General features: G+C 39.9%; 2 protein-coding genes across 2 annotated transcripts; both read left to right on the forward strand.

The window, feature by feature from the left end:
- Window positions 1–2,474: 2,474 nt before the first annotated feature.
- LOC126802011 (probable protein phosphatase 2C 25) lies at window positions 2,475–4,336 on the forward strand. The gene is made up of 4 exons (XM_050529526.1): window positions 2,475–3,000; window positions 3,121–3,459; window positions 3,585–3,764; window positions 3,868–4,336. The coding sequence occupies exons 1-4, from the start codon at window positions 2,545–2,547 to the stop codon at window positions 4,030–4,032; spliced, it is 1,140 nt and encodes a 379-aa protein (XP_050385483.1). The 5' UTR covers window positions 2,475–2,544; the 3' UTR covers window positions 4,033–4,336.
- A 2,992-nt stretch (window positions 4,337–7,328) lies between these two features.
- Window positions 7,329–17,182, forward strand: LOC126803926 (clathrin heavy chain 1). The gene is made up of 29 exons (XM_050531659.1): window positions 7,329–7,578; window positions 7,840–8,044; window positions 8,572–8,660; window positions 8,745–8,823; window positions 8,919–9,046; window positions 9,501–9,599; window positions 9,725–9,833; window positions 10,146–10,225; window positions 10,309–10,536; window positions 10,620–10,685; window positions 10,940–11,056; window positions 11,216–11,413; window positions 11,506–11,622; window positions 11,713–11,772; window positions 11,913–11,999; window positions 12,095–12,178; window positions 12,252–12,386; window positions 12,487–12,654; window positions 12,733–12,845; window positions 12,943–13,195; window positions 13,278–13,414; window positions 13,518–13,796; window positions 13,882–14,884; window positions 15,028–15,513; window positions 15,627–15,797; window positions 15,911–16,096; window positions 16,202–16,324; window positions 16,432–16,542; window positions 16,664–17,182. The coding sequence occupies exons 1-29, from the start codon at window positions 7,534–7,536 to the stop codon at window positions 16,811–16,813; spliced, it is 5,106 nt and encodes a 1,701-aa protein (XP_050387616.1). The 5' UTR covers window positions 7,329–7,533; the 3' UTR covers window positions 16,814–17,182.

Raw genomic sequence — 17,182 nt, forward strand, 5'->3', positions numbered from 1 at the left:
TTTTCATATTCTTCAATGCGGGACAAGTGCCCCTCTAGGCTTACTATGGAGTCATCTTGATGAGGTCAGAAATGTGACTTCCCGGTGGTGTCTTGGTGAGTTCCGACTATCATTGGAAAGCTTGTATGACGAGGTACGCTATGAATATCATGGTTGAGCCACATAGTGACTTGTAGATCCGCCTAGAGAGTGATGCTTATGCTCGGTGGCATGCCATACTAGCTCTGTGGTAGTAGGGGTGCCAACATGTCCCCCCCCCCCCGCAGTCCCTAAGTAAGAGGAACTTCTTACTTGGGGAGTTTATCAATTAACATGTCACCGAGCATAAGTGTCCGGGCAGTGCCATACCCCTACCAGTCCCCGAACTCCTTAAGCAATAAGGGACTCTCAAACCTGCAAAACAAAAATAAAAGCATATGTGCACGAAGTATGTCTGTTGTCATGGATAACATAACAATGTGCGGGCGCGATGTGTGTTTGACACATGATGATGCGTGTGTATGTATGGTCCCGAATATGATATAGTACGCGAGTGTGCGTAAGTCCCCGAAACCCCTAGTCGACGAGGCGGTTTCGAGTGACATGGCCTATGTGTGCGGTGTGCTTAGGCGAAGTAGTCTTGCGTGATGGCGCTTTGGACTAATATGGCCGCTACGGGTGAGTGTGGCTTTTATATGCCAATATGGCCTTTGAAGGCTAGTGAGACCTCTATAGGCTGGTGCGTCCTATATTGCAGTGTGCGTAGGACGACGTTGAGCCACTGCGGGCATAATGTGTCCATCTTAGTGCATAATTTTGCGCGTAGGACGTCTGAGCGCTGATATAGAGCGTTGTGCATGCATCTTAGCGTAGTGACCTACGTGTATGACGTCTTTTGGACGTTGAATTAGAGCGTGGTGCGTCAATCATAGCGTAATAGGCTACGCGTATGACGTCTTTTTGGCGTTGAATTAGAGCGCGGTGTGTCAATCATAGCGTAATAGGCTACGCGTATGACGTCTTTTTGGCGTTGACATTTGAGCGTAAAGCTACTATCGTAGCGTAGTGAGCTTTACGCGTAGGATGTCGATCCCTCTTAGGTGTAGTGCGTCCTCTGAGCGCAGTGTGCTTTGCGCGTAGGATGGCTTGAGCCCTCTTAGGCTTAGTGTGCGTATTTACGAGGCTTGAGCCCTCTTGGGCGTAGTGCATCCATCGTAGCGTAGATAGGCGTTACGCGTAGGACGTCTTGAGCCCTCTTGGGCGTAGTGTGCGTATTTACGCGGCTTGAGTCCTCTTGGGCGTAGTGTTAGTGTGTTACCAGATGGGTAGCTGATCACACGGTTAGCTATTAATGAGTGTTAGTTTGACACAAGAAGTATAGTGGTTCACCTCCCTCTCTTGGGGTAGGCTACGTCCACTTGAATCCACTAGTATAAGCAAATAGCCTTGAGTTATACAAGTAGTGATCCCCCTTCTAAGTGGGATAAGGGGTCCCTTTTATAGGTGAGGGAACCCCTCTCATTTACATATTCTTCAATGTGGGACAAGTGCCCCTCTAGGCTTACTATAGAGTCATCTTGATGAGGTCGGAAAGGTGACTTCCCGGTGGTGTCTTGGTGAGTTCCGACTATCATTGGAAAGCTTGTATGACGAGGTACGTTATGAATATCATGGTTGAGCCACATAATGACTTGTAGATCCGCCTAGAGAGTGATGCTTATGCTCGGTGGCATGCCATACTAGCTCTGTGCTAGTAGGGGTGCCAACACAAAGTAATTTGTAACAGAAAATTCATATTGCACAATGTCTCGAGTAGAAGGACTAGAATACACATGACATTTATAATGCATACATTTACCTTTAAAGTTTGAAACTGTGTTCGCTTATCACAAGTTCCTTGTTGTAAATTTCTAAATACATATGGGTAGGTTGCCAACTAAGTGTCAAGTATGAGATAATAATGTTACCCATGACAGTAACAAACGAGACGAAGTTGAATTAGACTCATAGTTGATTGTTATACAATCTATATAAAAACTCATCTTACTATATGTTAAATATCAATCAAACTTTACTTATTTATGTAAAGTACAAGCAAAAAGTATAAGTCAAACCTATATCAAGTAAATCATCAAACGTTCTAGTAAATTTCATATTAGTATGAGTTTAATTATTACTTACACGCGATTTATTACAGTAACACCGTACAATCTAAATTATATACGCGTTGAAGGGAGAATTTTTCTTGCACACAACTCAGTTTCTGATTTAAGATTCAAACTCAGTCTTCTTCTCTCTCTCCCAAACAAAAAAAGACCTGAACTTAGTCAATAATTAGTAGCAAAAACATTACCCTTAACAAAAAAATAACACAAAACCTAAAATAAGAACTCAGTCAATAACAAGTCAATTCCCAAATACGACCACGTCGCTCTCCGGCACCTCTACACTACTATATAAACCACCCAAAGCCCGCCCTTGGATCAAAAGAAAACACAAACCAACCAGAAGAGTTCCCTCCGAACGCAAAAACCTCACCGGAAAATAGATAACACAACAAACAAAATGCCTTGCGCTTTAGTTGCACCAAACTCTCCGATCTTCTCGCCGTCGAAAATTTCGTCCATTTTCTGCCGGTCATCTTCCTCCTCATGCTCTTCTCCTAGAGTACTCCTCCATGTCCCGCCCCCAACGCCGTCGTCACGGTCAAACAACAACCCGCTGTCGTCGCCGAACGCTTTCTCGGCGAGGTTTCAGAGCCAGCGGCATGTGATTTGTAACTACACGAGGGATCCTTCGGGTTTGGGCTCGGGTCCGGCTCTGAAGAGGAAGAGGCCGATGAGGATTGATATTCCGATTGCGCCGGTCAGTCTTGCCGTTGTCTCGCCGAAGAAGGAGGAGAGAGTTGAGGCTGTGGAGGTTGACGAAGATGGATATTCAGTGTATTGCAAAAGAGGCAAAAGAGGTCCCATGGAAGATCGCTACTCCGCCGTGGTTGATCTTCATGGTGATTCCAGACAGGTAGATTTCTGTTTATCTCTGGTAATTTCTATTTAGCTTGATTGTTTTGTTGAGAAAAATTAGGGAGCTTTTTTCATTTGGTAGTTGAATTTCTGCTGATCATATGTTATGTGGTGACAGGCGTTCTTTGGCGTGTTTGATGGGCATGGAGGCTCAAAGGCAGCTGAATTTGCAGCCAAGAACTTGGATAAGAACATCGCGGATCGTTTGGCGAGTGGAGAAGAAGAGAAAGTAATGGAAGCAGTGAGAGATGGTTATTTGGCGACTGATATTGAGTTCTTGAAAGAGGATGTTAGTGGTGGTGCTTGCTGTGTGACTGCCTTGGTGCATAAAGGTAACCTTGTGGTGTCGAATGCTGGTGATTGTCGCGCTGTGATGAGCCGAGGAGGCGTTGCTGAGGCGCTTACCTCTGATCACCATCCTTGTAGAACAGATGAAAGAGCGAGAATTGAGAGCTTGGTAAGCATTGAAATCTCGGAACTGAGCTAGAAGTAAATTAATTTTGTCACATAAAATATGAGATGTTAGAATGAAATTTCAAGGAGCTTTTTACTGATTGGACTTGGCTATGTGTATTCTTGCAGGGTGGTTATGTGGATTGTTGCCGCGGTGTTTGGAGAATACAAGGCTCTCTTGCTGTTTCAAGAGGAATTGGAGATCGCCAGCTAAAGCAATGGGTTATAGCAGAACCAGAGACTAAAGTTTTAAAAATCAATACTGCATGCGAGTTCTTAGTGTTAGCTTCTGATGGTCTTTGGGACAAGGTAATTTCAGAAAAAATCTCAACTCAGGCGTAATCATGTGTTGCAATACTTCCATATTGTTTGAGAATTGAATCTTAACAAAATGCTCCTTCATTTCTTTCAGGTTACTAATCAAGAGGCAGTTGACGTAGTTCGCCCTCTATGCGTTGGAATCGATAAGCCGGAGCTCTTTTCTGCTTGTAAAAAACTTGTTGATCTGTCTGTAAGTAGAGGTTCCCTGGACGATACAAGCGTGATGATAGTCCAATTAGGCCGTTTTGTTTCATAATTCACTTTTAGCGGAAAGGAGATTCAGATTGTGACAGCTGGCATTCTTCCAATGCAAGTGAGATTTAGACTAATCTTGCAGCTTTAGAAGCTAGAAAGACTACTCTTCTGCAAATGACCTTTAGATTATGCCGCTCATGTTGGCTTTTAGTACTGACAATCTACAGAGAAGCATTGCAGTACTATAAATTTTCCCTTAACAGTAGAACAGTAGTATCAGAAACACATTACAAATGGTGTTGCTTGTAAATTTTCACTTCAAAATCTCTATTAAACGATCATCAGACGCCTACCCTTTATTCCAACTTTCGTTCTTATGGTCTTCAATTCTGTTCTGTTACACATTTTTGACAATCTTCTTTGCTTTGTCTTTTTTTTTTGGTTAATTCTTTGCTTTGTCTAGTGTTAAGTCAACCTTAAGAGCACACGCTTATTATATGGTAGTTGGACTTGGTCAGTCCTGTTTGGCAGCTGCAGGCTTAGCATTCTAGTCTGCATATAAGGTTGTTCAATTCCATTTCAAACAAAAATAAAATAAGGTTGTTCAATGATTCATTTGTACTGATCTTTGACGCAGAAGACTGGTTTAGGATTTAGGGTTGCACAAGTTAGAATCTTCTGTCTCTCGAATCCTACGATATCTATACAGTTAATGAGCATCATCACATGTAAAAACTTTTATGGTCGTAATGTCTAACGGATAATGAGCGAATACATGATAATAGCGGATCCAAGAACTTTTATTTTCATGCGAGTTTTTTTAAAATCAAAATAGAACTTCACTAATAATAAATTAACTATAAAGAGTTAAGAATAAACACTATTTCGATCTATTGTCAACATAACAATAAAACTTAAATGGGTTCCATACTAGAATTTAGACTCAAAGTTTTAAACACATGAATTATAGAGCTTGTTTTGCTTGTATGGTTTCTACTATCTTGGCCTCTTATAAGACAATTCATCAAACATCTTTTCTCGACCCAAATTATGTCGCTCTTTCACATTTTGCCCGAGGCCTAAGCTGTGTTCCTACAGTTGACTAAACTCTCTGCCGGGGTACATGTTTTATTGACTAATTGCATATGTCTACTTTGCATAACAATTCAAAGCGCCGGTAGATGCGTGATTGAATAGTCTAAATTGGATCTAGGTATAGGGAATTAATTTGTAGCTTGTCCTACAAGTTTGTTGTGCGTGAGAGGGGCCTTACTGATAAAGATGCTTAGACATGAGCAACACACTGCCAGTTTAGCAAACAATTTGGAAAATGAATGTCTGACTGGTTAGGATTCTAAACGGAAGCATGCAAAAGCAGCTTGATGTTGATATAAATTTGCAGAATGCCAAGGACATGTTAAACCTCGACCATTTGATCAAGTGAAGAGAAGATGAGTAGATCACCATGTTTTTCTTTTGTTGCCTTGCTACGTACATCAGACTCTATCTCTGTCTTTTGTACAATTTTCTCCGCCAATCACGTTACATCAAGAACAAGGGCAACGACAATGGCTATGGTTGTAAACTTGTTTGTGCCATACAAGGCTAAACGTAGTTCAAACTTCATACATATGAATTCATGGGCTTAATTAATAGTCTCTATTAATTTGTGCGTTTGTGAGTTTGTCTAGAGATCTTGCTAAGTAGGGGAAAGTATAGTGCCACTAACTTACTATCATGTTGGTTTATTAAATAAGGGAAATGAATGCAGTTCAAGGCCTTATTCAACATTTTTTTTTTTGAGAATGAATCATCAATGACATTTTTTTAGAAAACAGAGAACTTACAAAGCATGAGAAGTTTCGGTGGTGGACGACAAATCACCACTCTTCTCTCATATCGGAAACACAGTTACGGGTCCATCACTATCAATGACATCCATGAGGCCCAACCTCTAACCAAAGACTAGGGGTGGACATAAAAAACGGAAATCCTGATCCCGTCCCAATCTCGTCCTGAAATTCGTAGGGACGGGACGAGACGGAGGTTTAAAAACGTTCGTCCCGTCCTCCGTTCCGTCCCGATCCCCCGTTTCATAATAGTGGAATGAGACATGAGACGAATAATTTCTATCCCGCTTCGTTCCGTCCCGTCCCACCTTTAATGAAAACTTAAAAATTCTTATATATTTGTATCAAAATGAAACTAATTTATGTTTTTAATAACTCCAAAATTATATCAACTCAAATAATAATGGAAATTATAATATTTTGAACATAATATGTATTTTTTTATTAAAATTTTATTATTAAATGTTATTTTATTAATGAAAAAGTAAAAATATAGGTTTTTATTTAACTTCATAGGAAGGTGGGATTTGTCCCGTCCCGTCCCAACCTGGATTAATCCCGAGTGTGATGCATTCTTAAAAACCCTCATCCCGTCCCGATTCAAAAGAGTGGGACGGGACGTGGAATGAGCCCCGTCCCGTCTCGTGCCCACCCCTACCAAAGACATCGCCCCTCAGAATGGGCTACAAACTTCACAATACTATCAACCACTACCTTGGCAGTCCTCAGCACATGAGTCAATGTAGCAATACCATGTTCTGCCAGCATGCCTAATTCAACATTATGTAAAAAGAAATGTGACTCTTTTTTGTTAAGGAACTAATGTGATTTAATGATTTGCGTGTTAAGAGCAAGTGAAATTTTATCGTACTCGAAATAAGATCTCATAGATTCATAGTGATTATAGAAATTGTTAAGTAAAATTTGATCGTACTCGAAATAAGATCTCATAGATTCATAGTGATCATAGAAATTGTTAAGTTAAAAACTATTGTATTGTAATGGATTACTTGATATCGTGACTTGCTATAATTAAACATACAAAGCGCTACATTATTTTCTTAAATATGTTGATCTTTCGTCGAAAATGAAGACCAAATTTTTTTCGAAACAACAACAATCTAAATAACTATTCCTGGTGACCTTAACATGACATATTTCTTTAGCTTGAACTATATCTGCTGGTTTCCACATTCAAAATTGTGTACACACATACTGCAACTCTCTGTACCAAATGAGTCGAGCATCATGGTGAGAAGACTATTATATAGGGCCGGGTTGAGTTCAGACCCGCAGACCTTTATGAAAAAAAAAAACCCAAACCAAGCAGAACCAACGAAGCATATGTAGAGCGCACTAAGCAACAATTTATAACACGTATATTAATTGGGAAATTATTTTATAAACTTTAGCCTTGGGAGAGTGGCCTGGATGAGATCCCCCTCTACAGCTTCTTATATTTCACTCGCAAAATTCCATACATATAAAAATCACAAAAACCTCTCCCTTCTTAGTTCTTACCCTCTTTCTTAGATCTCTCTCTCTCCCTTGTTCACTTTCCCTCACACCCTCTTCCGTTTTGCTCCTTCCAGATCTCGCAGCGATTCGAATCCTCAGGGTTCGAAGCGCTCGCTCCTCCTCACCACTTCGCGGCTTCGAATCGCCACCACTAGATCCCAGCCGTCGGTTCTGAGCCGCCGATCTGCGCAACCATGGCGGCGGCTAATGCTCCGATCACCATGAAGGAGGCCTTGACGGTTAGTTTCTATGCTCGCTTACTTCAATTTGCTTTTTCCGGTCAATTTGTGCTTGATTCGTAGCTTCTACTTCGTTTTTGCTGCTCTAGTTCGCTTTCAGCTTCAGCTAGATCCGTTAGTCTGTGAAGTTTATAGATCTGAATAGTTAGCTCAGTAGGAATTGCTCAGTTTCAGCAGCTTAGCAACTAGCTTTAGAATTTGAATACGAGTAGATGTGTATAAGTGAATTGATGAGCTCATTGTGATCTGATCTCGTTGCAGCTTCCGAGCGTCGGGATTAATCCGCAATTCATAACGTTTACGCATGTTACTATGGAGTCTGATAAGTACATATGTGTTCGGGAAACCTCGCCGCAGAATAGCATTGTGATTATTGATATGAGCATGCCGAATCAGCCTTTGAGGAGGCCTATCACCGCCGACTCTGCACTCATGAATCCAAACTCCAAAATCCTTGCTCTGAAAGGTAAGGCTATAGCTTACGACTACACATTTGTACTGACTTTAATTCGTGGTGGATGCGCTATTAGATTCGCTTATTGACCGTCGCTTTACTTGATTATGTTCTAATTCAACTTGCTATTACGTTAGTTACGTTTTGTGGAACCATGAACAACTATTGTAGTTTAAGTGTATTTATGAGGTAAGTTTTTGGTTCTTGTGTCTAATCAATTCACACGAGATGATCTTTGATGTGGTCGGGAGAAGATGTACTGTCATTTGTTGGTCATTGCTTTAGTTTGTCTTTCCTGTTTGTTCTAAATGCTTTGTTGCTTTTAGCTACTTCGCAGTAGTGTTGCATCTTTTACTGTCACTTAGTGTTTCAGAAGTACTTTGCGTCTTAATGGTTTAGGTTATTAATCTACTGTTAATATAATTGTTGAGACTGTAAAAAGGTATTTTATGGACAGTAGTGATTGCTGTTGTTAGTGCTGGAACCTTGGTATTGTTTATTAGTAAACTTTGCTCATGTATTTTCTTATGCATTTGAAGCTCAAGTCCAGGGAACTATGCAGGACCACCTTCAAATTTTTAACATTGAGATGAAAGCAAAGTTGAAATCGCACCTTATGCCTGAGCAGGTACACGAGTTACTACATGTTTTCAAATCTCAAGTAAATTACACGTTTTCAGATCTGATTGTATCCTCAATACTTCCTGTGTAGATTGTCTTTTGGAAATGGATAACCCCAAAGATGTTGGGTCTTGTCACACAGACTACGGTATATCATTGGTCAATTGAAGGTAAAATATTCCTTATTTGAGTATCATATTTCTTACTCTTTCATAGTTCTGTTATTTGGAAACATTTAAACTTATGGTTTGCATCTCTATCATAGGTGAGTCTGAACCAGTAAAGGTATTTGAGCGAACAGCTAATCTGGCGAACAATCAGATAATTAATTATCGCTGTGATCCCTCTGAGAAGTGGTTGGTTCTGATTGGAATTGCACCTGGTGCTCCTGAGGTATGTTATTATGTTTATTATTCTCTATGTGCACAAAAGCTAGTGAATTAACATTCTCATCTTAGGAGATTTAGATCTGCTTCTATCTTTGAACACCATATTAATTGTATGTTGGTGGAATGTGTGATCCAGTATGGTCAACCAGTATTGTATTATTGCAATTGCTAAAATTTTAGGGTCTCTTTTACATCCTTATTTCGGTTTTTGCTTCTATAAATGATGAATCAGATGAACATTCTGTATGTCTCCCGTTGTCCTTACTCTTGTCAAATGAGTGCTTGTCGCCAGATATCTTATTGCCTGTCCTTATCGTTATTTGAATATTTTGACTTCTACTCATAATTGTTCAATACAATAGTTGGCATCTCTGGAGACTTCAGAAGTGGCCAACATATTATTTATTAAAAAACACTTGGCTGTACTTCTTCCGTTTCTAATCTTGTTGTATTTTCAGAGGCCACAATTGGTTAAAGGAAACTTGCAACTCTTCTCGGTGGATCAGCAGCGCAGTCAAGCTCTTGAAGCACATGCTGCATCCTTTGCCCAATACAAGGTGTGCAACCGTCCCTCTTGCATCTTCTACTCTTTATTTACTCACTTCCGGTTTCCGCTTCACATATGTCAATATATATTCACACATGGACAAATAGTTATGTGAAACTTAATTGTTTTGAACAGGTTCCAGGAAATGAGAATCCTTCCATTTTGATTTCCTTTGCCACAAAGACACTCAATGCTGGACAGATTACATCAAAGTTACATGTTATTGAGCTTGGTGCCCAGCCAGGTAGGAATACATATTCTATTAAAGTTGATTTATGCTATCTACACTTGGACTATAGCGTGTGTGTGGTTTCTTTATCCAAGATCTCCCAGACAGATTGTGTTTTCTTGGATATTGGCTAGGAGACCTGCTTACAAACAGTCATAATTATTTGAAGAGATGCAGACCATATCTATTCCTTTTTAGGAGTTTATGGGGTCAAGTCATAAAATTGTTTTAGAATGGCTAAAAAAGTTTCAATTGATGGTAGAATTTTCCTACTTGTGTATACCTCTCTAATTTAGAAGAATATATAATTAGTTTGATTGTCTGTAGGGAAGCCGTCTTTTACAAAGAAACAAGCAGATCTTTTCTTTCCTCCAGATTTTGCAGATGATTTCCCAGTTGCCATGCAGGTATGTAATTGTTGATGCTTCTTACTCATCTTGGTTATATCAGATACTATATATAATCTCTAATAACAAAAAACTTTTTGCAGATGTCTCACAAGTACAGTTTGATTTATGTAATTACAAAGCTGGGACTACTGTTTGTATACGACTTAGAGACAGCTAGTGCAGTTTACAGAAATAGAATTAGTCCGGATCCAATTTTCTTGACGACAGAAGCTTCATCGGTGGGAGGGTTCTATGCTGTTAATAGGAGGGGCCAGGTGTTGTTGGCTACCATTAATGAACAAACAATTGTGCCATTCGTCAGTGGTCAGGTGTGTTTGAATTTGGTCCTTCCTTTTGTGGTATCATAATTGCAGCATTATGTGCTTAGGTTTTGTTTTGATTCCATTTGTAGTTAAACAATTTGGAGCTTGCAGTCAATCTGGCAAAAAGAGGAAATCTTCCTGGTGCTGAGAATTTGGTGAGCCATTTATATCATTTGATGTTTTACTGTTTAGTAAATAGGTCTTCTATGATATATAGGAAATCTCTTGTTATTTCTGTGGTATTTCTCTTTAATCCTATGAAATAACTAGGAGAGATATATATATATATATATCCCACTTTACTGTTATTAGTAGCCATCTACTTCCTTTTAGTCAACAGGGTTAATACTTAGCTATTTCTCTGATTCATTTCTGTCAGATGTCTAATATGCGTACTTGAACATTACAGGTTGTCCAGCGTTTCCAAGAACTGTTTGCCCAAACCAAATACAAAGAAGCTGCTGAACTGGCTGCTGAGTCCCCGCAAGGAATTCTTCGCACTCCGGATACAGTTGCTAAGTTTCAGGTCCGTTGCATAAAATGTTGTAGATGTTATTTTTGTTTGCTAACATTTTGGTATCTAATCCCTTTCACTCCCCATGCTTTCGTTGTAGCTTCAGATCATATATCCATGATGTTTTTTTTAGTTGGGTGAATTCTAACAACTTCTGTAATGATGTTGCAGAGTGTTCCTGTCCAAGCGGGGCAAACACCTCCGTTGTTGCAGTACTTTGGGACACTCTTAACAAGAGGGAAGCTTAATGGCTTCGAGTCATTGGAATTGTCACGACTTGTTGTGAACCAGAACAAGAAGAATCTTTTGGAGAACTGGTTGGCAGAGGACAAACTGGAATGCAGTGAAGAACTAGGAGATCTTGTGAAGGTATTATCTGCAGTATGGATCAAACATGTTTTTTCAGTATTGTACGTGTGGGCACTGTGGCCATAACATCATGTCTGTTGTTATGTATACAGACTGTGGATAATGATCTGGCTTTGAAAATATACATCAAAGCCAGAGCAACTCCAAAGGTTGTTGCAGCTTTTGCTGAGCGAAGGGAATTTGACAAAATCCTGATCTACTCAAAGCAGGTGAGGAGGTTTGTTATATGTAGTGATGATATCTAAAGTTTTGTTTATGTATATGGCTTCTAATATTATGCTTTGTTCCTATTGCCTAAGGTTGGCTACACACCTGACTATCTCTTCCTTCTGCAAACCATTCTCCGAGCAGACCCTCAGGTATGCAAAGAATAATTGAGACGCTTATAATTGCCATTTTATTCTTTAAAAGTTGAAGGCATAGTTCACCCCAACAGTTATGTATTTAATTTCATGTCAGAACTTCTGCATTCGATTTAAATTATGGTATTTGAATGTAGGGTGCTGTTAATTTTGCATTGATGATGTCCCAAATGGAGGGTGGTTGTCCCGTTGATTACAACACCATTACAGATCTCTTTCTTCAGGTAAGTACACTAATGAAAAGTCATATATTAAGCTTTGTTATGTAGTGTTTGAGGAATATGGCTCATGTTTGTTTTTTCTTTGTTTGGATTTGTAGAGGAATCTGATCCGCGAAGCAACTGCCTTTCTACTTGATGTACTGAAGCCAAATCTACCTGAACATGCCTTCCTGCAGACAAAGGTTTCTATTCTCAAAGCTACGCCTTACTTTATTTAGTCAAGTTACATTCACTTGACTTTTAACATTGATGCAGGTCCTCGAGATTAACTTGGTTACTTTTCCAAATGTGGCTGATGCCATTCTAGCCAATGGTATGTTCAGTCATTATGATCGTCCTCGAATTGCCCAATTATGTGAAAAGGCTGGTCTTTATGTGCGAGCTCTGCAAGTAAGATGTCATCCTATTTTATACAATAATTTATTTTCTCTTGCCTTCTGTTTTATCCTGTAATGTCAACCACACTAATTATTTTTGAACCCTGGTGCAGCACTACTCCGAGTTGCCTGATATCAAACGTGTTATAGTAAATACACATGCAATAGAGCCGCAGTCACTAGTTGAGTTTTTCGGTACTCTTTCAAAAGAATGGGCCTTGGAGTGTATGAAGGATCTCTTGCTGGTGAATTTGAGAGGCAACCTTCAGATAATTGTGCAGGTAGACTTACTTTTTGCCATTGTCATGTTTAAAATATCTAGAGCATTAAACCTGAAAAACTAAGGCATGTCTCCACAGGTTGCTAAGGAATACTCTGATCAGTTGGGTGTTGATCAATGCATGAAGCTATTTGAGCAGTTTAAGTCGTATGAAGGATTGTACTTCTTCCTCGGTTCATTTTTGAGTTCCAGGTATTCTGTTGTAAAAGACTAATTATTTACCGCTTCCTTTTTTAAAGGGATATCCAGTTTATTCTTGATTTTAATGTATTTCCTTTATGTTGGACAGTGAGGATCCTGAAATCCACTTCAAGTACATTGAGGCTGCTGCCAAGACTGGACAAATTAAAGAGGTCGAGAGAGTTACCAGAGAATCAAATTTCTATGATGCGGAGAAAACAAAGAACTTCTTGATGGAAGCCAAGTTGCCCGATGCGCGACCCCTTATCAATGTTTGTGACCGCTTTGGTTTTGTTCCTGATCTCACTCACTACTTGTACACAAACAACATGCTCCGTTACATTGAGGGTTATGTTCAAAAGGTATTGTTTTCAACTTTCTTCCACTTAATTGTGGACTAAATGTGAAGTGTCCTTATATTGACGCTGTTTACTCATTTCATAGGTGAATCCTTCAAATGCTCCATTAGTCGTGGGACAGTTGCTAGATGATGAGTGCCCTGAAGATTTTATCAAAGGCCTGATCCTTTCCGTACGTTCATTGCTTCCAGTGGAGCCCCTTGTGGAGGAATGTGAGAAGAGGTGCAATACTAATCCTAATCTCCAGCTTTTGGTCAAATTCTCACTCATCGGATTATGTTTTCCTCAATCTATACTGAATTGATTTCTTTTTTCTTTTCATTAGGAACCGACTTCGTTTACTCACTCAGTTTTTGGAGCATCTTGTGAGTGAGGGAAGTCAGGATGTGCACGTCCACAATGCATTGGGTAAAATCATCATTGATAGTGGAAACAATCCGGAACACTTCCTTACCACAAACCCATATTATGATTCTCGTGTTGTGGGTAAATACTGTGAGAAACGGGATCCTACTTTGGCTGTTGTTGCTTATCGACGTGGACAATGTGATGATGAACTTATCAATGTTACGAATAAGAACTCTTTGTTCAAATTACAAGCAAGGTTGGTGACACTACCATCTTATATATTTTTCAGATCAGCAGCATTTTTGTTTCTGCGTAATCATTTACAAAATCTTTTTGAACAGATATGTGGTTGAGAGGATGGATGAGGATCTTTGGGCCAAAGCTCTTGACCCAGAGAATGAATATAGAAGGCAACTTATTGATCAAGTGGTTTCTACTGCCTTGCCCGAAAGCAAGAGTCCAGAACAAGTTTCTGCGGCTGTTAAAGCTTTCATGACTGCTGATTTGCCCCATGAATTAATTGAGCTTCTTGAAAAGATTGTGTTACAGAACTCTGCCTTCAGTGGGAACTTTAATCTGCAGAATCTGTTAATTTTAACAGCCATTAAGGCAGATCCGTCTAGAGTTATGGATTATATAAATAGGCTAGACAATTTTGATGGACCTGCCGTTGGGGAAGTAGCTGTGGAAGGCCAGCTGTATGAGGAAGCATTTGCAATTTTCAAAAAGTTCAACTTGAATGTTCAAGCTGTCAATGTTTTGCTGGATAATATCCGAAGCATTGACAGGGCTGTAGAATTTGCATTCCGTGTTGAAGAGGATGCTGTTTGGAGTCAGGTTGGAAAGGCTCAACTGCGGGAGGGACTTGTGAGCGATGCGATTGAGTCCTTTATTCGGGCAGATGACGCCACACAATTCTTGGCTGTTATTCAAGCTTCTGAGGATGCAGATGTATACCATGACTTGGTGAGATACCTTCTGATGGTTAGACAAAAGACAAAAGAGCCGAGGGTGGACAGTGAACTCATTTATGCATATGCCAAGATTGATAGGCTGGCTGACATTGAAGAGTTCATTCTTATGCCAAATGTTGCCAATCTTCAAAATGTTGGTGATCGCCTATATGATGAGGCTCTCTATGAGGCTGCCAAAATAATATATGCTTTCATATCCAACTGGGCCAAGTTGGCCGTCACACTTGTGAAGCTCAAACAATTCCAAGGTGCCGTTGATGCTGCACGAAAAGCCAATAGCGCAAAGACATGGAAAGAAGTTTGCTTTGCTTGTGTTGATGCTGAGGAGTTCCGCTTAGCTCAGATTTGTGGTCTCAACATCATTATACAGGTAAATGTTTTGCTTATCCATTTCTCTTATTTATTTTTGATGGGTCCTCTGCTCCAGTCTTTGCATGCTTTGAGTTGGTTGGTGGAAAGTTCCGATGATATATTTATCTACCTAACAATGCTTTGTGCCGCTTCAATTTCTAGGTGGATGATTTGGAGGAGGTCAGTGAGTTCTACCAGAACAAAGGATGCTTCAATGAGCTCATTTCTCTGATGGAAAGTGGTCTTGGCTTAGAACGTGCACACATGGGAATCTTTACTGAGTTGGGGGTTCTGTATGCTAGATACCGTCCTGAGAAACTTATGGAGCACATCAAACTGTTCTCAACTCGTTTGAATATTCCCAAGCTCATCCGAGCTTGTGATGAGCAGCAGCATTGGAAGGAGTTGACCTATTTATACATCCAATATGATGAGTTTGACAATGCAGCTACGACCATCATGAATCATTCCCCTGAAGCCTGGGATCACATGCAGTTCAAAGATGTGGCAGTTAAAGTTGCAAATGTGGAACTCTATTATAAGGCTGTGCACTTTTACTTGCAAGAGCACCCGGATCTCATTAATGATATTCTGAATGTGCTTGCGCTCCGTGTAGATCATACACGTGTGGTAGACATTATGCGAAAGGTAATTGTTTTTGCATGTATCTCTTCAATGGAACTCAAGTTATTTGGGTATAGATACTGGAAGTAATTTCTGTTAGGCTAGCATCTAATATTCTTTTGCATTCAAACTATCAGGCTGGTCACCTACTTCTTGTGAAGCCATACATGGTTGCTGTTCAGAGCAACAATGTCTCAGCTGTGAATGAGGCTTTGAATGAGATATATGTTGAAGAGGAAGACTATGAAAGATTGCGTGAATCAATTGACTTACATGACAGCTTTGATCAAATAGGTCTTGCTCAAAAGGTACGACTCTTCAATGTCTGGGCTATTATCGATAAATTTGTTCACATGTAAGAGTCAGTTCTGTTGTCCTAATTTATACAAGTGAAAGAGCCTTATACCATGTGTTTGGTCAGATTGAAAAACACGAGCTTCTGGAAATGAGGCGTGTTGCTGCTTATATTTACAAGAAAGCTGGAAGGTGGAAACAGTCCATTGCTTTATCAAAGAAAGACAAACTTTACAAAGATGCCATGGAGACCGCCTCACAGTCTGGTGACCGCAAACTTGCGGAGGAATTGCTTGTTTACTTTATTGAACAGGTACACTTCATTATCAGCAAAAAGCCTCATGTATCAATCTTATCATTTTATTGATTTAGAGACGAGCTTATTCTCATATACATATGTACTTCGTTCGAATTGCAGGGAAAGAAAGAATGCTTTGCGTCATGCCTCTTTGTCTGTTATGACTTGATTAGGCCAGATACTGCTCTTGAACTTGCCTGGATGAACAACATGATAGACTTTGCCTTCCCATATCTGTTACAGGTATTTCTTGTTCTCTACTATGTCTTGTAAAGGGATAGAGACCAACCCTCTACTGTTTCAGTGTTTTTAAATATTTATGCAATGAGTTCTTATGATTATGTTTGCAGTTTATCCGTGAATACACCGGTAAAGTGGATGAATTGGTGAAGGACAGAATTGAAGCTCAGAATGAAGCCAAATCTAAGGAGAAGGAAGAGAAAGAAGTTATTGCACAGCAGGTACTCACTTTGAGCTTCCCTTTTCCTTTCCCATTAAAGTGGGCTCTTATGTATACTTCCCTTTCCGCTCTTCTTTCTTCCTTGATTCACACTCCTATTTACTGCTCTCTTGTTCTTGCAGAACATGTATGCACAATTGTTGCCTCTTGCTTTGCCTGCTCCGCCAATGCCTGGTATGGGAGGCGGGTATGGTCCTCCGCCTCCAATGGGAGGAATGGGCATGCCTCCGATGCCACCTTATGGCATGCCACCAATGGGCAGTAGCTACTGAGATGTGTGATGAACAATTGTTGTGGAACAGGGTGGTGAATTCGGTGTTATAGTCAGTAGGGCAACCTGTCTGATAGAACTATGCACTTTGTGTAATTTATGGGCTTCCCTGCCTTATTTCTTTTTGTCGTCAATTGTTTTGATGGGTTGAAAGGTGCAGTTATAATAATTGTGTCAATAGGTTGTAATATTCTTTTGTATCAGAGGCATTGTTTTTTGGATGGTCAATGAGGGCGAGCTTATAATTTTCTCTGTATTAATTTGTTCTGTTTTCCTATCTTGCCCGATTATAATACAAAACAGTACACTGATGATTTTGTAGTGCTTTTGTTCCATTTAATGCAACTACCGCCTTCCAATTCTGTCACCA

Source organism: Argentina anserina, chromosome 7 (assembly GCF_933775445.1).
Source record: "Argentina anserina chromosome 7, drPotAnse1.1, whole genome shotgun sequence".
In the NCBI taxonomy this organism is placed as follows: domain Eukaryota; kingdom Viridiplantae; phylum Streptophyta; class Magnoliopsida; order Rosales; family Rosaceae; genus Argentina; species Argentina anserina.

What these genes read in the sequence shown, in the direction of transcription:
- LOC126802011 (XM_050529526.1), top strand. Translation starts at nt 2,545, where the DNA reads ATGCCTTGCGCTTTAGTTGCACCAAACTCTCCGATCTTCTCGCCGTCG. An exon ending in TTCATGGTGATTCCAGACAG is followed by an intron (nt 3,001 to 3,120) that starts GTAGATTTCTGT and finishes ATGTGGTGACAG; the next exon opens with GCGTTCTTTGGCGTGTTTGA. An exon ending in CTGATGGTCTTTGGGACAAG is followed by an intron (nt 3,765 to 3,867) that starts GTAATTTCAGAA and finishes CATTTCTTTCAG; the next exon opens with GTTACTAATCAAGAGGCAGT.
- LOC126803926 (XM_050531659.1), top strand. Translation starts at nt 7,534, where the DNA reads ATGGCGGCGGCTAATGCTCCGATCACCATGAAGGAGGCCTTGACG. An exon ending in TCCTGATCTACTCAAAGCAG is followed by an intron (nt 11,623 to 11,712) that starts GTGAGGAGGTTT and finishes CTATTGCCTAAG; the next exon opens with GTTGGCTACACACCTGACTA. An exon ending in TTGTTCAAATTACAAGCAAG is followed by an intron (nt 13,797 to 13,881) that starts GTTGGTGACACT and finishes CTTTTTGAACAG; the next exon opens with ATATGTGGTTGAGAGGATGG.